The sequence below is a fragment of the Bos indicus genome, chromosome 18 (assembly GCF_029378745.1).
Source record: "Bos indicus isolate NIAB-ARS_2022 breed Sahiwal x Tharparkar chromosome 18, NIAB-ARS_B.indTharparkar_mat_pri_1.0, whole genome shotgun sequence".
NCBI classification, from domain to species: Eukaryota; Metazoa; Chordata; class Mammalia; order Artiodactyla; family Bovidae; genus Bos; species Bos indicus.
Window position 1 is genome coordinate 57,862,003 of NC_091777.1, and position 19,939 is coordinate 57,881,941.

Genomic DNA, 19,939 nt, shown 5'->3' on the forward strand with positions numbered 1-19,939 from the left:
ATCCAAGTGGGGTACGCTGTCCTGTCTTAGATGATGACACAGTACCAGGCCCCTGTGCCCCAAGGGTTAACATAGAAACTTCTATCTGATCCCTATAAGTAGGAGAAACAGAAAGTATTGACAGGAATGAATATGTTGGCAACATGGGGGTGGTTGGAACAACTGTCAGTGCAGTCTATTCAGGCAGTGGAGGAGCCAAGTTGGCCAGAGGGGAGTTTAAGTTTTGAAATAATGTGTCCTCAGTCTCACTTTCTTCCTCTTTCTCTTGTAAAACAGATTTTCCCCTGGTTTTCCTTTCAAACCTCTGTATCATAAAGCAGCAGCTGTCTGACTTCTTTTCCTTCTGATACAATAGTGTAAGTGCTTCTGCATATGGAATCTCATCATTTTCACTTGTTCTTTCACAAAACAATTCTAAATGCAATATCGTATAATAATGAAGTGAGCCATTCAAGAGTCATCACTCTCTTGATCCTAGTGTATACTGGGGCCACACACTATTACAATAGAATGTCATGTCCTTCTTAGTCACAGACTCACAGCTATATTTTGCCCATTTTTTAAAAAAATATATGCCCCCAAAGGGCTTTCTTTAGGGACAGATGATATTTTCCCCACATTTATAAGTTAAGAAAACAACAGAACACAAAAAGCACAGCAAATGCTCCAATACCAAAAGGGCAAGCAGATTCCATCATGAATGAATGCAAACAAAAGCAAACCAACCGGTTCACCAGTCAAGGAGAGGTCAACAATTCCCATCTCCAGCAAAGCACCCCAATCAAATGCAAAACCAGTTGGCTTTTCCCTTAAGGAAAAGTCAGGATTGAGAAGGGAGAATATCCCCGGCTGTACACACCGAAGCCCCTTACCCTACTGTATGGAGCCCGACGACTCCCACATGTCCACTCCTTGCTTCAACCGCCAAGCTGGTGCTGCTTCAGGGAATTTTGAAAGGAAAATTCTCAGGGCAAGTGTTCCTGGCAGCTGCTAGGGCCTTACCTTACCTGAAAATTCCCCAACCAGGGCCGCTGGTCACAGCAGCAAGACTCTTGGGTGGCTTGGTCAGAATTATTACCAAGCCCAAACTTGTTTTGCTCACCACACAGCAGGCCAGCAAGTCTGGAGTTGTTGGGGCAAGGACTAAGGACTTTAATCAGGGAGATATAAGACCAAGAAGATGGCAGATAGTGCGGCAGATAAAAACATCTTCCATCAGTCTGAATTCCAGGTTCCTTCTGTACAGGGAAAGGGGAGGGTGCCACTCCAATTCCAACCAAAACTGACAGGGACCCCTAACCGGTGGCTCACTAACGGTTGCTAACAGTTGCTGGCTTGGGGGAGGGGCCCACTGCAGCTCCAACCAATGGCTAGGCGGGTTGCTCACTTGGGGGCGTGGCTTGTTGCAATGAGGACCAATGGCTGAGCAGGACCGCTACGGTCGTATTTAACGGCTGGCATACCAGATGTGCCCCTATTACAGGAATAGGTCAGTGACGAGTTTGGGCCTGAAACTGGAAATCTGGGTCTTGCTTTGTCACGATAGAGGCCTTGATTACAGGACAGGAAACAAGAGGGTACCAAGGTGACTTCTGATTGACCCTAAGGGAAGCACACTAGGCATTTTGATCCTTGATCAGTGGGTTCCAATCTGCCCATCACCTCCTTGTCCACATGTACCGGCTTGAAGGAGGAGTGTCCTTAAAGCTGATTAGACCTGGAGTCTCAAGGTCTAGCAGGGGTCTAGAACTCCTGCTTGAGAAAGAGGATTCTCCTAAGGGCCGCTGGAGCCCAAGGGGCCCAGTAGGGACGATTGTTCAATTGTTTGGGGCTGGCGCAGACAGTGGAGACTCGCCCGGTTCCCCTTCGCGGCTCCTCAGGGTCCCAGCCTCTCTCACAAGCATCATCAGGCCCCACTGGCTCGGGATGGACTCCTGCATGCTCCCTGGCACTCCTGCCGAGCAGAGCTTGGTGAGGACGAGGAGGTGGGGTGGGAATCCCTGGGGGACCTCGACAGTGATGGGGCGTTGGTGAGGCTTGGGAACTTTCAGGCCGCCTGATGAACTGGTTATAGAACAGCTAAGACTTCCTCTACCTTAGTCGTTTTCCCGAGAGTCAGTCTTTGTGTACAAGGTTATCCCATTTGTCAGTTCATCTGGCTCCTTGTGGGCTGTTAAATCAACAAGTCGTCCCTCTGGAAAGTAGGTCCTCCAGTCAGCGTTTCTGTAAGTCAGTCCTTCACTTGATGTACTCAGCAAAGGTCAAGGAGGATACTCAGTTTTCAAGGAAATAGCCAGATGGTGTTGTGCTGAAGAAGCTCCAGGCTGGAACTCTCCCCACCCCTGACAAGGAAGTAAATTTGGAAAAGGAAATGATTGTCTAGAGGGAGGAGAAAGGTTGCCCGTGGAGACAACCCATGGAGGCGCTAAAGTCCAAGGAAGGGAATGAGACTTGGACAAGATCAGAAATTTCAAGCCTGAAGGATCATTATGTGCTGGTCAATAAAACCCACGTTCACACAGTTCTAGAGGCTAGATGTCCAAGATCAGGGTACTGGCAGGGTTGCTTCCTTCTGAGGGAGGATCTGTTCCCTGCTTCTCTTTTAGTTTATGGTGACGACTGGCAATCCTTGGAGTTCCTTCTAGTTCCTTGGCCCTCATCTTCACATGGCCTTATCCATGTGTCCTGGGTGAGTGTGCTGCATTGAAATTTCCCTCTTCTTATAGGGACACTAGTTGTGTTGGACAGTAGTTGTGTAATCACCCTTAACCTGATTACACAGGTAACCTGCAAAGACCTTATTTCAAATTAGGTCACATTCACAGATATGTAGGGATAAGTCTTTAGCATATCTTCTTGGGAACACAATTCAATCCATGGCACAAAAGAAATTAGAAAATATTTAGAATTGAATGTATTTTTAAAACATATTAAAAGCTGTAAGATGCCACTAAAGCTGTGCTTAGACTAGAGAAAAACTCCTCAAATCCATGGTAAGGACTGTCACTTTAAGAAAAGAAGAAGGAGGAAGGTGGGGAGGGAGAGGAGAAAGAGGGCAAATTAAACCTGAAACAAGCAGAAGGAAGGAAATAAGAGAAAGCAGAAATCAATTCAATTAAAAAGAGAGAAGCAATACAGAAAAATCAGTTAAAACCAAAATCTTGGTCTTTAAAAAAACAAAAACTCAGTAAACTTGATAGAGCTTACATAAGCTAATTGAGAAAATGAGAGAAGACACAAATTATAAATACCAGAAATGAAAGAGTGGCTATAAGCACAGATCCTAAAGACATTTCAAGGCTAATAAGGAATATATTTTTCAGAAGGGAACCTTTCTAAGCACTGGGAAGGACACAAAGATGTATCTGATGTTGGGCCTTACCTCAAGGAGCTCATTCTTGGATAGATTTCCTGGTAGGGTGTTTCATCAGTTTGCCACTGAGAGCAGTAACCAAATGAAGAACATGTAGTAAATTATGCAGGGTGGTGTAGTGGCGCCACAAGGCTGTCAGAGAACCAGGATCCCTATGCTATCATCAAGAATATCCTCAGTCTGTGGTTTTGACCTATAACGGTTCCTCATGGTTACCAGGGGGCTGCTCCACCTCCAGCATCTCATCTATATTCCAAGGGAAAAGAAGAAGAAAAGCAATGAGAAGAAAGTAGTGGCGCTAATATAAAAAACCCAGAACTTCCCAAAAGTCTCCAGCAGATAGCCTCAGATGTTTGGTATTTCAAGCAGGCAACTCTCTCACAATATTTGCTTAACAATAAATATAACAACAGAGTCCATGGTTTTTATTTTGCATTGTCCACTTGGGAGAAGAAGAGAGTACAGATAGGTACAGATAGGTACCTACAGATAGGTACACAATCTAAAAAAACAGAGTTGTCAATTACAACCTACTGTTACCAGAGCAAGAAATTATCAAGTAAGACAACTGGCCCAAATTCCATTTTATTTGGATATCATTTTCAGAAGTCATGTAATAATTTCTAATGTCTTTGGAGTCTCATAAGACCACTTTATTTAAATTGTTCTTCCAAGGGCGGATTTGTAACAGCCTAGAACAAGTCAGTAACAGTCATGAATATTCATATGAAACTGTATATTGTGGAGGAGAAAAATTATGTTCTTATAAGCATCCTCAGTTTTGCACAATATCAAATCAGACTCCTTGAACCCTCTTATAACACAATATCTTTTGATTTATAGCTGCAGGGGACTAGGACATCTTAAATTCTATCCTATGTTTCCCTTATCATGAATACTTGTGTTTTTTTAAAACCAGGCTCTCAAATTTCATTAGTTAATATTATATGCAAAAAGCAGAACTTCAGAGTTCAACTGTGATGGCAAAAAAAAAAAAAATGGGATAAATGCTGAATAGGCTTCTATTTGGTGATAATAACTCAATAGCGTTTTTCTTGTTCTTGGTTCATTGGCCAGAACTATATCACATGACCAGCCCTAGAAGGAGGAAGGGAAATAAGTGTTTTTATTTTTGAACTGTTAACTTCACCATCATAACAAATCTGAAAGAGTAAAAACATATAGGACTTCCCTAGTAACCCACTGGTTAAGAATCCGCCTGCCAAGGTAGGGGACGCAGATTCGATCCCTGGTCCAGGAAGATCCCACATGCCACGGGGCAACTAAGCCTGTACATCGCAACTCCTGAGCCCCTGTACTCTAGAGCCTGTGCTTTGCAACAAGAAGAGCCTCTGCAATGAGAAGCCTGCACACCGTAACTAGAGAAAGCCCACGCTCAGCAGTGAAAATCCAACACAGCCAAAAATAAATAAAAATTTAAAATAAAACAAAAACATACAGGAGGGTCAGTCAGTTCAGTTTAGTTCACTCAGTCATGTCCGACTCTTTGTGACCCCATGGACTGCAGCACGCCAGACCTCCCTGTCCATCGCCAACTCCCAGAGTTTACTCAAACACATGCCCATTGAGTCGGTGATGCCATCCAACCATCTCATCCTCGGTTGTCCCCTACTCCTCCCACCTTCAATCTTTCCCAGCATCAGGGGCTTTTCCAATGAGTCAGTTCTTCATATCAGGTGGCCAAAGTATTGTAGTTTCAGCTTCAACATCAGTCCTTCCAATGAATATACAGGAGTGATTTTCTTTAGAATGGACTGGTTGGATCTTCTTGCAGTCCAAGGGACTCTCAAGAGTCTTCTCCATCACCACAGTTCAAAAGCATCAATTCTTCAGTACTCAGCTTTCTTTATAGTGCAACTCTCACATCCATACATGACTACTGGAAAAATCATAGCTTTGACTAGATGGACATTTGTTGGTAAAGTAATGTCTCTGCTTGTTAATATGCTGTCTAGGTTGGTCATAGTTTTTCTGCCACAGAGCAAACATCTTTTAATTTCATGGCTGCCGTCACCATCTGCAGTGATTCTGGCGCCGAAAAAAATAAAGTCAGCCACTGTTTCCACTGTTTCCCCATCTATTTGCCATGAAGTGATGGGACTGGATGCTATGATCTTAGTTTTCTTAATGTTGAGTTTTAAGCCAACTTTTTCACTCTCCTCTTTCACTTTCATCAAGAAGCTCTTTAGTTCCTCTTCATTTTCTGCCAGAAGGGTGGTGTCATCTGCATATCTGAGGTTGCTGATATTTCTCCCAGCAATCTTGATTCCAGCTTGTGCTTCATCCAGCCCAGCATTTTGCTTGATGTACTCTGCATATAAGTTAAATAAGCAGGGTGACATTAAACAGCCTTGACGTACTCCTTTCCCTATTTGGAACCAGTCTGTTGGTCCATGTCCAGTTCTAACTGTTGCTTCTTGACCTACATACAGATTTCTCAGGAGGCAGGTCAGACTGTCTGGTATTTCCATCTCTTTCAGAATTTTCCACAGTTTGTTGTGATCCACACAGTCAAAGGCTTTGGCATAGTCAATAAAGCAAAAGTAGATATTTTTCTGGAACTCTCTTGCTTTTTCTATGATCAAGCAGATGTTGGCAATTTGATCTCTGGTTCTTCTGCCTTCTCTAAATCCAGCTTGAATATCTGGAGGTTCTCGGTTCACATGCTGTTGAAGCCTGGCTTGGAGAATTTTGTGCATTACTTTGCTAGCGTGTGAGATGAGTGCAATTGTGCAGTAGTTTGAACATTCTTTGGCATTACCTTTGTGATTGGAATAAAAACTGACCTTTTCCAGTCCTGTGGCCACTGCTGACCTTTCCAAATTTGCTGGCATATTGAGTGCAGCACTTTTATAGCATCATCTTTTAGGATTTGAAATAGTGCAGCTGGAATTCCATCACCTCCACTAGCTTTGTTCCTAGTGATGCGTCCTAAGGTCCACTTGACTTCACAGTCCAGGATGTCTGGCTCTAGGTGAGTGATCACACCATCGTGGTTATCTGGGTCATGAAGATCTTTTTTTGTATGGTTCTTCTTCTGTGTATTCTTGCCACCTCTTCTTAATATCATCTGCTTCTGTTAGGTCTATGTAATTTCTGTCCTTTATTGTGCTCATCTTTGCATGGAAAGTTCCCTTGGTATCTCTGATTTTGTTGAAGAGATCTCTAGCCTTTCCAGGAGGGTAGAGAGCAGGCAACTCTGGGGTTCTGCCTGAGACATTCCCCTAAAAGAGGTGAATATATGCAGGTGCTGAAGTCTGAAAATGGAGACTTTTTTGTGCTTGTGGGGATCCAGGAAGGCTCCCAGGAGGAAGTTACATGGGCAGAGAGGAGAGTTGCAGGAGGATGCCATGAGAAGGGAAGCGGCCCAAGGAAACACCCAGAGGTGGGGCTGTATGGACTAGGTGTGCTGTATACATAGACATAGCTCTTGGGCTGGCAAAGTGTGACGGGAAGGTGGGCAGCAGAGAAAGGGCAAGTGCAAGCTCAAGTCACGGACAGCCTGAATGCAAGGCAAGGGAGTTTGGAATTTATCTTGCCAGTCATAGGAATGTCTTTTATGGCAGAAATATCTCTTAAATACACCCCATCCTCTCCATCCCCTGTAGGCACAGGGCCAGCTTAGCTCACATCATCATTCTCTTGAGCTATTACTTTGTCCTCAGTGAAGACCAGAGAGACCTTTTTTTTTTTTTTTTTGCCTGCTCCCAGGAGTTCCTTATTTACTTGTTTATTTTTGGCTGCCCTGAGTCTTTGCTGCTGTGAGCAAACTTTCTCTAGTTGCAGCAAGAGGGGGCTACTCTTCGTTGTGGTGCGAAGGCTTCTCACTGTAGTGACTTCTCTTGTTATGGAGTACAGGCGTTGGGAACACGGGCCCTAGAATGCAGGCTCAGTAGTTGGGGAATACAGGCTTACTTGCTCCAAGGCATGTGAAATCTTCCCAGACCAGGAATCGAACCCATGTCCCCTGCACTGGCAGGCGAATTCCCTACCAGGGAAGTCCCCAGAGAGACCTTTATAGTAATAACTCCCTTACCTGCCCCCTACTCCACGGTTCAAAACTTTTCCGTGATTTCCATGACTTCCCCATAGACTTGGGAAAATGCCCAAGCTCTTCAGTCTGGGCTGTGAGACCCTTTAAAGGGCTAAGGGACAGGGAGTGAAGACCAGAGGAAAGAAAAGAAAGCGGACGTGGTCTTGGGACTCCACAGAGAGTCATGGGGGCCCTTCCCTGTCCCTGTCCTTGAAGCCCCAGCCTCTGGTCCCCTGAGGCCCCTAACACAATGGACAAACCTCAAGGATGATTGCAGATTTGCGAGACCCTAGTAAACAGTGCATTTATACTGCTGCCCCTCTCCTCATTCATTCCAGATCCTGCCCTCCGGGAGGTGTGGGCCTGAGGCCAAAATTTGGCAGCATGTTAGGTCCTGAACCTCTCCTGTCCATGCCATCCTGTTGGTGTTGATGGTACCACCACTGTTATGGCTGGGTAAGTGGAATGAGAGGCAGGGTGGGGGTGTTTGAGAAAGCCCAGGAAGGGCTGGGGTGGGTGTGGGCAGGGGGTGGTGGAAGCTGGGCTGGACTGGGGTAAGGTGAAGAGGTGAGGACCTAAATAATTAACTGCATAATAAATCATACATAACAGACATCTTCCATGTGCATATGCTGGGGTTGCCACTGTGACTCACCACGTGTTCCATTTTCTCTACCCTGACGAATTATAATCCCCAATTCATAGGTGAGGAAACAGGCTTTGAGAGACTAAGCAACTGGTCCCAAGTCACTAGAAATTTAACTAATGGAGCGTCCACATTTACTGACTCCTAGTTCCTTTTTTTTTTTTTTTGCCATGCAGCATGTGGAATCTTATTTCCCTGACCAGGGATTGAACCAGCACCCCCTGCACAGACTCTTAACCACTGGACCACCACGGAAGTCCCGCCTACTTTCATTTTAATGGTGTGCCCCAGTAACTCTAGAACCCAAATGAGAAATGTATCCACATCTGTTCTGTCAACATCATCAGCTGTTTGGTGGGTGTCATTAAGTCTAATCTTAGAGGAGAGGAAAGCATGGCGGCCCAGTGGGTCAAGATCCCCTGACCTGGAGACTGGACTTTGCAAGTAGAAAGCCTGGGTCCAGGCCTGAGGCTTCTATTCTATAACCTCAGGCAGGGCCCTTACTCTCTCTGGAGCCTCAGTTTCCTCATATGTCTAGGGGAGTAGTAAAACTAATATAAGTGAAGTTGTTCAGTTGCGTCCGACTCTGCGACCCCATGGACTGTAGCCTACCAGACTCCTTCATCCATGGGTTTTTCCAGGAAAGAATACTGGAGTGGGGTGCCATTTCCTTCTCCAGGAGATCTTCCCGGCCCAGGAACTGAACCCAGGTCTCCTGCACTGCAGGCAGATGCTTTACCATCTGAGCCACCAGGGAAGTCTAGAATGGCTTAAACTGATTCCTGTGAAGGTATTTTGAAATCTATAAAAACTTACACAGAGGGACTTGCCTGGCGGTCCAGTGGTTAGGACTTTAGGCTCCCACTGCAGGGGTCATGGGTTCCGTCCCTGGTCCAGGAACTAAGATCCCACAACCCACACACACACAAAAAACAGCAGCCGAAAAAAAAAAAAAAAACAGAGAAACTTACACAGGTTGGCATTACTACCATCATTTTAGATGTCATTACTAGAAGTGGTCTCAAGAACCGTGATGTTTACCAGTCCATCCATTTTGTACATGACAGAGCAGTCACCTAGGAAACAGAGAAGAAAGGAGAAGAAGTAATTGTTCAGAGAGTCAATGGCTACATTATAGCCTGCAATTATGACTACAGAGGAGTGCCACGTGCCTCTGTAGCTAATGTCTTTAATTCTCACAATGTTGCAGCATTTGGTATTATTTTACCCTCTTTTCTAATCAAGAAACCAATATATTGAAATGATGCGATGTGACCAAGGATACGAGATACAGTTGCTACCAAAAAGAAGAGAAATTTTAAACACAGCAGACTAGATTGGGATGGTACAAGATCCCCAAGACCACCCTCAGGCTCAATAACTCACAAGGTCTTGCAGAATTCAGCATAACTGTTATATTCATGGTTACAGCTTATTATAGCAAAAGGACAGAGATTAAAATCAGAGGTGGGGACTTCCCTGGCTAAGAGTGGCTGAGAGTCTGAGCTTCCTTTTCAGGGAGCGAGAGTTCGATCCCTGGTCAGGGAACTAGGATCCCACATGCCAAGCAGCCAAAAAAAAAAAAAAAACCTAATTAAAAAAATGTAAAAATCGGCAGAGGGCAGGATGTAGGACGGACCAGGAGCCAGCTTCCAGTTGTCTTCTCCTTGTTGTTCCAAGTGTGGCAACAAGCAGGCTATTTCCAAGCACGGAAACACCGAGACTTGGTGTCCAGGGGTTTTACTGGGGCTCAGCATGTAAGCATGGCTGACCATCCCCTTGGCTGACCTTCATCTCCAGCCCCGCCAGAGGTCAAATTGATTCTGCATAGCCCAAGGCTCCCTTGTAAATCACTCTGTTAGCATAACTGTCTGGTGTGGCCCCAGGCCCCAAGTAAACCAAGACACTGGTCATCACCAGACAGAACATTACCAGAGCTCAGCGCTTTCCTCGCAGAAGCTGGGCAAGAGCAAAGCCTTCCTAGGATAAGATTGATCCTTTAATGCACAGGTAGGATACTAGAAGGGTTTCCCAGGTGGCGCTAGTGGTAAAAAATCTGCCTGCCAATGCAGGAGACATGGGTTTGATCCCTGGATGGAGAAGATCCCCTGGAGAGGGGCATGGCAACCCACTCCAGTATCCTTGCCTGGGAAATCCCATGAACAGAGGAGACTGGTGGGCTACAGTCCATGGGGTCGCAAAGAGCTGGACATGACTAAAGCAACTTAGCATGCACAGGATACCAGTGGGTGGTGAAGTTGCTCAGCTGGGTCCAACTCTTTGCAATCCCATGTCCATGGGATTCTCCAGGCAAGAATACTGGAGTGGGTTGCCGTTTCCTTCCCCAGAACTAGTGGATGAGATGAGTCTATTTTTCAACTTGAATCTCTCCACACAGGGTTAATTTCTCACATGTCGTTGGAAGTCGAGAAGATATCGGTGGAAGAGAGCTGGTGCTCTGCCGTCTCTTGCGTATTTGAATTTCCTGAAGAATCCCCAAGCAGCTCCACGACCCTGGGCGCCCCGCTCAGTAAAAGTATCAGCTCCTCTGTAGCTACAAATCAACGCAGTGCTGCCCTCGATAATAACACCCAGGACACACCTCACACTGTTTGGAATCTTGAAGAGCCAGAATGTACCCACCTGATCCACAACATACTCAAAAGAGATAATAGGACATATTCACTCTGTGCCAATCTAGGAGGACGCAGGAGTGCTTTCCTGAGGGACAGTATCGAACTCTTGGTCTCAGGTGAAATTCAGTCTCGTGCAGTGGATGGCTTAGAAAGAAGGAACTCCAGACTGCACTCTGGTTAGTGTGTGGTTTTGTTTCACCTGGTGCCGGGCTTTACAAAACCGTGGGTATTTCATTCTTACAACCATAATACAACGTGACAGACACAACTGATAAGACCTTCTGCTCCCCAAATAGGAATGGCAAAACGGGGGTTAGTGACTTGCCCATAGCATCTAGCCAGTAAGAGTTGGAGGCATAAATTATCACAGATCATCATGGAAGGTGCAGAGCCTAAGGGGAGAGATGGATTAGCCAGGAGGAGACAGAGTAGGAGCTGACCCGAAAAAATCTAGGCTGGGAGACAGGTAGAGAATCATGGTGTTGTTGCTCAGTTGCTAAGTTGTGTCCGAGTCTTTGCAACCCCATAGACTACAGCATGCCGGGCTCTTCTCAGAGACAATGTAGATTCTCAGAAAATTCGCTCATCCTTAGTCTTGAAAAGTCAGGGTTCTGGTTCAAACTCTGCCACCTGAAGCAACTCTCTTCAGTTTGCTCACCTAGACACTGAGGTGTGCCCCTTCCGTGTAGAGAAGGGAAATAAACTTACGAAAAGCCACCCAGTAATCACAACCCCAGCTTCTAGGGGGTTGTCAGATTAGGGGAACAGAACCAAATCAGCTTCCCTGGTGGCCCAGATAGTAAAGAATCTGCCCGCAGTGCAGGAGACCTGGGTTCGACCCTTAGTTCGGGAAGATCCCCAGGAGAAGGGAATGGCTATCCACTCCAGTATTCTTGCCTGGGAAATCCCAGAGGAGCCTGGCAGGCTACGGTCCATGGAGGTGGCAAGGAGTCAGACACGACTGAGCAACTTTCACTTTTCACCACATCGGCTAATGGGTAGGAAAGCGCTTGGCCACCTGGAACACTGCACATCACTGAGGTGTCCACGAGGGCCCCTTGTCTCCAAGTTTGGGGTCCAACCTGTCTCTCTCTCCTCCAGATCTGACCCAGAAACCAGAGCTCCACGTCCCAGGGACTCCGGCAGCTGGGGGATCTGCGACCTTGGTCTGTAGCTTCAAAGGCACCTGTAAAGAAACCAAAGCCCTCTTCGTCTCGTGGAAAGGGCCTAACGTGTCCGCCGGCACAGACCACAGACGGCTCCGGCAACTCCTCCTCCCCGCCCTCCTCCTCCGTTGTGCTGCGCTTCACCCTGAAACCTAAGGACCGCCAACCACCCTCAGACGCCATCTGAACTTCTCCCCGGCTCACCTGCCCGGAAGTAGCATGGTCAGGCTCCAGGTGGCCTGTGAGTGCTGGTGGGCGAGGGACGATTCTGAGTCTGGGAGGGACGCGGACCCAAGAGAAAGACGCGAGTCCTGGGCTGGGGGACAGGAGCGGTGTGGGGAGCACTCACACCTCCTCCTAGCTTCTGGGGCTGTAAGGCCAGAGTAAGCGCTGAGCTCGGGTGTGAAGCGGATGAGGAAAGAGGATCAAAGGGGAACTATTCTGAGTCGCAGCCCCTCGGGGCTTCCTGGGCTTCCAGAAAGCCTTTCTGGAGCCCCATGGGAGTCACAGACAAGGAGAGGGCTGAGTCCTGGAGGAGGCGGAGACGGAGTCACGATGCGCGCCGACTCCCTGCCCTCCTTCCCCGCAGCACCGGCCAGGCTGCTCTACTTTTCTTGTTCCTTGGAGAAGACTCTGCAGTGCAGCTGTTCCTTCCGTGGGAGCCCCATGCCCTCCGTGCGGTGGTTGATGGGAGGTGATCCTGTGGATCTGAACAGCATGCATAAGAACTTCCAGGTGACATCCAACATAGCTGCCCCTTGGGCCAACAGCACCATCAGCCTCCTCGGGGAGCCAGAAATAGTCAGGGGCCTCCACTGTGAGGGGCGGAACCAACACGGAATCCATACCTCAAGCATCTTCCTGATACCGCCTGGTAAGTGTGCAGGAGTCTGGTGACTGGGCTAGAACGACAACACGTGGACCAGAACGAGGTCGGGTACGGGACTTCTCTGGTGGCTCAGATGGTAAAGAATCTGCCCAGGTTCGATTCCCGGGTCGGGAAGGTCCCCTGGAGAAGGAAATGGCAACCCACTCCAGTATTCTTGCCTGGAGAATCCCATTGACAGAGGACCCTGGCGGGCTACAGTCCATGGGGTCGCAAAGAGTCAGACACAACTGAACTTTTTTCACAGAGCCAGCGGAAAGAGTAAGGCTCAGACCTTTTAGCGGTAGGAGAAAAATTACTCTCACTTCTCTTTGATTCCAGATAAGAATTCAGTTTCTAATGCGCTGCTGAAAGGGCTGATCCAGGGCGTTGTGTATGGATCCATTGCGACAGTACTCTTCCTCTTCTTCCTTGTCCTCCTTGTGTGAGTATCAAATTAAAACCCACCAGCAAGCTCTCCCCAAAGTCTGCTATGTTTACTTATGTAAGTGTGCTTTACAGTAAAGCACATTTGTAGTACTTGTAGTACCACTTTACTACATGTAAAGCACTACATTTATTTCCTTCCTTATGATTCTTTCAGCTTCATCTTCCCTCTTGATACAGACTCTTACATCAGCCATCTTCTTTTCCTGTTTTCCATTTAAAGGCTATAAATTTCCCTCTATGCATGACTTTAGTTGCATCTCACAAATTTTAATATAAAGTCTTTTATTATAATTTAGTTAAATACCTCTAATTTCTGTTAAGATTTTTTTTCACCCATGAGGTTTTTTTTTTTTTAAAGACACACCAATATTTTCTAAATCCTCTTTTCTTTAGTTCTATTGAAATCCAGTAAGTTCAAAGAATATGCTATGCATGATTTTAGTTCTTTATTGCTTTGTGGCAGAATTTTTGTTTAGTGTTTATAAATAAATATTCCATGTGGACTTGAATAGAATATGCATTCTACACTTGTTGAATGCAGCATTTATATAAATACAATATATTGTACAGGTATATATCCGTATGGGCTTCCCAGGTGGCTCAGTGGTAAAGAATTTGATTTGATCCCTGGGTCGGGAAGATCCCCTGGAGAAGGAAATGGCAACCACTCCAATATTCTTGCCTGGGAAATCCCATGGACAGAGGAGCCTGGTGGGCTACAGTCCATGGGGTCACAAAAGAGTCAGACACGACTGAGCGACTAAATGATAATTATATTTATATGTGTGTGTGTGTGTGTGTGTGTGTGTGTGTGTGCTGAGGCAAGCCACAAATATCAGAAAGCAAACTAAAGACAGGTGGGCATAAAAAAATTCTGATGGTCATAAGGCAACCAAACATGTTAAATATAAAATGCTGATGCTGAATATAAAAGTTAATTTTTGGGAACTCTGGGGTTTTCATGTTGTTGTTCAGTGGCTAAATCATGTCCAGCTCTTTTCGATGCTATCTAACCATCTCATCCTCTGCTGCCCCTTTCTCCTTTTGCTTTCAATTTTTCCCAGCACCAGGGTCTTTTCCAGTGAGTTGGCTCTTCGGGTCAGGTGGCCTAACTATTGAAGCCTCAGCTTCAGCATTTCAGTCCTTCCAAGGAATAGTCAGGCTTGATTACCCTTAGGATTGACTGGTTCGATCTCCTTGCAGTACGAGTTTGCTTTGGTGTCTTTTATCAATTCTGGAAAATTCTCAAACCTCTTTCACAGATTGCTTCTGCCATTTCCTTTCAGATTGGGGTTCTCATTTTGTTTGGGGGGTTTTAAATATATACATATTTATTTATTTATCTGGCGGTGTCGGGTCTTCGTTGCAGCATGCAGGGTCTTTTATTGAGGCGTACAAACTCTCCGTAGAAGCTACTGGCTCGGGCTCAGCAGTTACAGGATATGGGCTAAATTTCTCTGCAGCATGTAGGATCTTATGTTCCCGCGTCAGGCATTGAATCTGCATCCCCTGCATTGCAGAGCAGATTCTTAACCACTGGACCACCAGGGCAGTCCCAGTGTTCTCATTTAATATGTGTTAAACCTCTTTCTCTCTTTTTTCCCCCTCTTACCCTGTCTCCTGTATTGTGTAAGTAAAGTAAACACGTGCTAGGTTAGAGCAACATGCACAAGTAAGATACTAAGGGAACCCTGCCCCTTCAGTATCTCCTTATCCCTCGGGAGGGAGCATCAGTACGGCCCAGAAATCCCTCAGCCTACCTGAGTCAGCCCTTTCTTTGTCAGTACTACAAAGGATTTCCTTCCCCCTCCTAAGTTTCCTATCTCCTCCCTTCTCACTCTTAGCAATAAGGCTTTCCCTAACTTCAGAGGAAAAAAGCAACTCCCCAAACCTGCGGCGTTATTACCATCGGCACCGATGATTTACTCCTCGCCTTTTTCAGAGAAAGGCATCTCTCTTCTTGTCCAGGGTTAGCCCTGCCTCCTCCGCCTTGGGAATCCATCTCCTGCACACTCCATTGATCATGCCTTCTGTCTCTCAAACGCTCAATCACTCTTCCTTCGTTGGCTCTTTCTCTGAGTTATATAAGCGTGTCCAAATCCCTCCGACCTCAGCCCCACAAACTCCTTCTATGGACCATCCAGTGTTTTTCTTTTTTTGAGAGAGAGAGACTAGCTTACGCCCACTTCCTGATTCACATCACTCCTACATTCTTCAGTCCACTTCAATCTGCTCTCCAGCGCCACGCCACTGAAATGACACTGTCTAAGCCAACCAGTTATCCTTACTCTTGAGACCCAAGAGCAGCCCTTCTTTTTCTTGTTCATCTTGAGGTGACATTTTGATTGGGTAGCCATTTGTGATTGCCTTCTACCCACTGGCTCCTTGTTAGAGAGAAGGAATACCGCAAAGCCATCTGCTGGAAATGATGTGGGTGGAAGCAGGAACGGGGAGCGGGGTAGAGAATTCAGAGGAGTGATGGTGTTAGGTGTGGTTAGAACAGCCGTTGAGAAGAATACTTGGGGTCTGTACAAGGACAAGGAAAACACTTGGTAAGCAGCTGCAAAGGCCCAGCGATGACTGGAGACTCTTCATTGTTATTGGCACCAGGCGCCATTGCCCTGTGATATTTCCTCCCAGCAGTGATCATAGGAAAGAAAAAGTAGATGGTGGCATTGATCTAGGTTTTGGTCTTTGCAGGCAAGGTGCTGTGGAAGGGTGATGGAGGGGAGAGGCAGGGGAGGCAAGGGGGCTGGAGGGAAAGAGCCCATCAAGAAGGCTGGTAAGAGGGTCCAGGCTAAGCAAATAGGAACTTGTATCCCCATTTGACGAGGGGAGGAGAGTGCCGGTCACAGAACCAGCAAACAGAGGGAAACATGGTCCTCTAACCCCAGCCCAGGCCTCCTTCTGGGAACCATTGGGTACTCAGCACAGCATTAACCGTGGGGCTCACTGCCTTAGAATGAAGATGCTTAAGTGGTGGGAGGAGAGTCACATTCCTAAGGCCAGCGAGGCCCTGATCCCCGAGAAACCAGAGCTGCTGGAGGAGCCAAAAACACCCCAGGAGTCTGCAGCTGAGCCCTCACCTGCTTCTGTAGCAGGTAAGTCCCTGGGCTGGGCTGCTGCACTCGGAGGCCCCCGGAGGGTGATGGTTAGAAAGGAGGACTTCCAGGACCCCTGGAGTTGGAAACCACATCACTAGCACTGGAGCCCAGAGGGTCTACACTCAGGAAGAACAGGCCAGCTCATTTTGACGTGTGGGCACCAGCAGGGAGAACCAGGGCTCAGCCTTGTCTGAGCATCTGTCTGCTTCTTCAAGCCGAGGTCCCCTTCCAGCAGCTGAGCCCCCTGTGCCACAGATGGTGATGACCCTGGAGGGTGCCAGCCCAGCCCCAGACCCGTGGAGGAAGCAGGCTCACCCACTAGCAGCCACCGCCCTGCCAGGAAAGGACAGTAAAATCTAGAAGGGGGGTGTGAGCCTGCTTGCACGGCCAGAACAAAGCACCACAGCCTGGTGAGCTTAAACAATAGAAAATTTTTTTACACCATCCGGGAAACTACGAGTCCAAGATCAAGGCGTGGGCAGAGCTGAGTCCTCCTGAGGTCTCTCTTCTGGCTTGCAGACAGCCATCCTCCCCGCTGCGTCCTCACGTGGCCATCTCTCTGTGTATGTCTGTGTCCTAATCTCCTCTTAATGAGGACACCAGTCCTACTGGACGAGGGCCCACCCATGTGGCCTCATTTTACCTTAATTATCTCTTTAAAGGCCCTGTCTCCAAAAGCAACTCTGAGGCGCTGAGGGTTAGTGCTTCAACATACCGATCGGGGTGGGGAGAAGGGACACAGTTCAGCCAGTGAAGGAGGCTTCAAGGAGCCAGTTGGGTCCCTCTGTTTGCGGGAGACCTTGAGAGGGAAAGGGGCTTGCCCACAGCAGAAGGACCCCAGGATCTGGGTCTCACACAGTCTAGGGCTCGTGAGAGAGAAAGAAGAAGACCGAGGATACACAAACTCCAGGGCAGATGAAGACCATGGCTCACTGCTGCCAAGACCCAGCAGCCACAGGGCAGGAACAGCGGCTGCATCTCAGGTCCTGTGAGCAGAGGTCACGCTCCGTATTCGCGTTCACTGGACAGACATACCCGAGGCCTCCTGTCAGGCCCTGGGGACAAGCCTTCTCCCTGCCCTGGAGGAGCGAGGTCTGGGCCAGCCTCTGTCACCCAGGGGGCACCCAGGAGCACAGGAGAAACACTGGAGCCCTGGACCGTTACTGTGGCAGTGACCACATGCCGCCCCGTGAACCGGACTGACAGTGACCACTGCAACCAAGTCCAGCCCCAGCATTCTGCAGAGACACAGACCCGCAGAAGTGAGACCCTAAAGGTCTCTGTCTGCAGGGACACTGGGGATCCTCCCCACCCCCTACATGGCAAACGAGGAAACTGAGACTCACAGCTCCCCAGGCCACACAGCAAGACCGTGCCCTGATCAGGACGCCTGGGTCCCAGGGCCCTGGGGCTCCGGAGCAGCTGTCCAAGCCCCTGGTCACTTTCTCCTGAGCTAACGAGGCTCCAGTGCAGAGGTGGCAAACTCAAGGCTGCAAGAACCAGACAGGTAACAAAACCAACAAAACCAGTGCCTGGGGCCCTGCAGGGGGGCGGGGAGGAGGGGGCACGCGGCGGGCAGGCAAGCCGGTGCCCTCCGCCAAAAGGGGCGCCTTGCAGCAGACGTCTCTCCCCCATGCCTCCCCCCGTCCTCCCACACAGAGCAGGAATGACATCTCTATCGCCAGATCTCCTGATTTTTTCCCCCCAGAGGAATCCAGAGATCCAGGTTTCAGAGAGACATTTCTGGATTCTGGATTCAAACATGTTAGTAGTCAAAAAACCAGCGTGGGGACTTCCCTGGCTGTTCAATGGTTAAGATTCTGGGCTTCCACTGCCAGGGGCACTGGTTTGATCCCTCCTCAGGGAACTAAGATCTCACATGCTACTCGACCAAATAATAATCATTAATAAAATTAAATATAAATAAATAGATTAAAAAAACAAACAAACAAACAATGCAGGCCCAAGAGAAGCCATACGTGGGACTCTCATTTGTCAATTTGATCAGAAGCACAGACGTGGAGGGGTGGGACTCCTTTCTCTAAACCCACCGCCTGCCCCCAGAATGCCAATGCCTGCCAAGCGCAAACAGAAGCCCCAGGCGCCAGGAAGAAGCTCAGGGCTGGTGGGATGAGGACGGGCTTCCGGTGGAGATCCAGGAGGTCATTCACTCGTTCTTCCGCAAACGTCCCTGGAGGCCTCCTATGTGCCAGGCCCTGGAGTGGGGACACAGAGATGGGTCAGATCCAGGTCCTGCCACTGGACCTGAAAGAGGTGATGGCTCTCCAGGCATGGGAAGCCATAGGATCATCGTAAATGGGAGGTGCTGGGGGCTGGTGCACTCCAGCCAGGGCAAGGCAAGCAATGTGTCTTGGCAGGGGGCAGTTGACAGGGAGAAATGAGCCAGGCAAAGTGCCACCGCCTGGGCCTGGGTGAGGCTCCCTGCACACAGACCTCCACCTTCCCCCAACCCACTCTTGGGAGAATCAAGAGGGGCTGAGGCCTGGCTGACTCCGCCCACCCTCCAGGAACAACAGGGTGCAGAAGCCAGAGCTGGGGTATTGCGCTGAGCATATACAGCTTCTAACCTGCTGAATGAAGAGGCAGGAGCCACAGAAGCGCGTGGGGCTGGCAGGCGGCTGGCTCAGCATCCAGCTCCCACTTTGGGGAAGGGGCGGTTTCAGTATCACCGGCACACAGTGAGTAGCGACTCGGGATTTATGGTAACTTACAGATCCAAAACTTGAGGCGGTGCGGTTGAGCTGGGAGGGGCAGTCCCTGTCCCAGGGCACCTGCAAGCCCCAGATGGCAAGGTAGGAGCGCCTATTACTCCCAAGGCGATTGGGGCCAGGTCACTAGGTCACTAACTGGTTCTGGCCCGACTCTATGTGGTTATTTTAAAAGGTGTCCAGGGAAAAACAAAGCGTGAACTTACAGCGAGCAGCCTACACTCAAGTCCTTATCTAATGTTCAGACTCCGGATGTGAGCAGGGTTATCATACTGTAAAATGGCCAAGCGGCAGCTGGGGAAAATAAAATTGTTTTCCTCAAAAGTTGTTTTTCTCATCGTAAGAACACATGTGGCAACACCCTTGAGTTGGACTTCACAGACCCCATACCCCACCAGTAGGGCATTGTGGAGACATGGAGATAAGTTCAGGAAAAGTGGGATGTTCCCATGGGTGGGTGGCATGGTGAGGAGGGCCGTAGCAGTTCCATGAATCAAGACAAGGTTAGAAAGTGGATCATCTTCCAAGAAGAGGTTACAAGGTGGACCTCTTCCTCCAGAGTCAAGGGAGAGACACGAGAGGATGCTAAGGGGTCAGACAGATAGGGCTCCAATCCCATGCTGCGTGCCATGGGGCCAGGCACAGCCTCTCTGAACCAGGATGAGAATCAAGTGCTTGGACTGCTCTGGTGGTCCAGTGGCTAGGACTCCACGCTCCCAATGCAGGGGGACCAGGTTCAGTCCCCGGTCAGGAAACTAGATCCCACATGGTGCAACTAAGACCCTGAGCAGCCAAATAAATGTTTAAAAAAAAAAATTAGAAGCTTGAAGTGTAGTCATGAAGTTCATGGGGTTGGGGGCCACGAAGAGGGCCCCCGGGAGCCTACCGCTCACCACCTTCTGAGCAGACATTTGTG

At 48.3% G+C, this 19,939-nt stretch overlaps 1 protein-coding gene across 2 annotated transcripts; it reads left to right on the plus strand.

Annotated features, from left to right (window-relative positions):
- Nucleotides 1–1,463: 1,463 nt before the first annotated feature.
- On the plus strand, nucleotides 1,464–19,505 carry LOC139177169 (SIGLEC family-like protein 1). 2 transcript variants are annotated; one of them, XR_011561651.1, is made up of 10 exons: nucleotides 1,464–1,585; nucleotides 2,607–2,689; nucleotides 7,766–7,883; nucleotides 10,472–10,885; nucleotides 11,811–12,116; nucleotides 12,465–12,749; nucleotides 13,083–13,185; nucleotides 16,152–16,291; nucleotides 17,154–17,801; nucleotides 18,823–19,505. XR_011561651.1 is itself a non-coding variant. In XM_070771518.1 (9 exons), exons 5-9 carry the CDS (start codon nucleotides 12,095–12,097, stop codon nucleotides 17,156–17,158), a joined length of 555 nt encoding a protein of 184 aa, XP_070627619.1. In that variant the 5' UTR covers nucleotides 1,464–1,585; nucleotides 2,607–2,689; nucleotides 7,766–7,883; nucleotides 10,472–10,885; nucleotides 11,811–12,094; the 3' UTR covers nucleotides 17,159–19,505. The 2 variants fall into 2 exon arrangements, 1 of the variants encoding a protein (XP_070627619.1); XM_070771518.1 differs by having other exon boundaries at nucleotides 17,154–19,505.
- The last annotated feature ends 434 nt before the right edge of the window (nucleotides 19,506–19,939 follow it).

Bases quoted from the DNA above. Each gene is read 5' to 3' on its own strand.
- LOC139177169 (XM_070771518.1), top strand. From the start codon at position 12,095: ATGGTCAGGCTCCAGGTGGCCT. The intron at 12,117-12,464 runs GTGAGTGCTGGT...CCTTCCCCGCAG, and splicing joins GGTCAGGCTCCAGGTGGCCT to CACCGGCCAGGCTGCTCTAC. The intron at 13,186-16,151 runs GTGAGTATCAAA...TCACTGCCTTAG, and splicing joins TTCTTCCTTGTCCTCCTTGT to AATGAAGATGCTTAAGTGGT.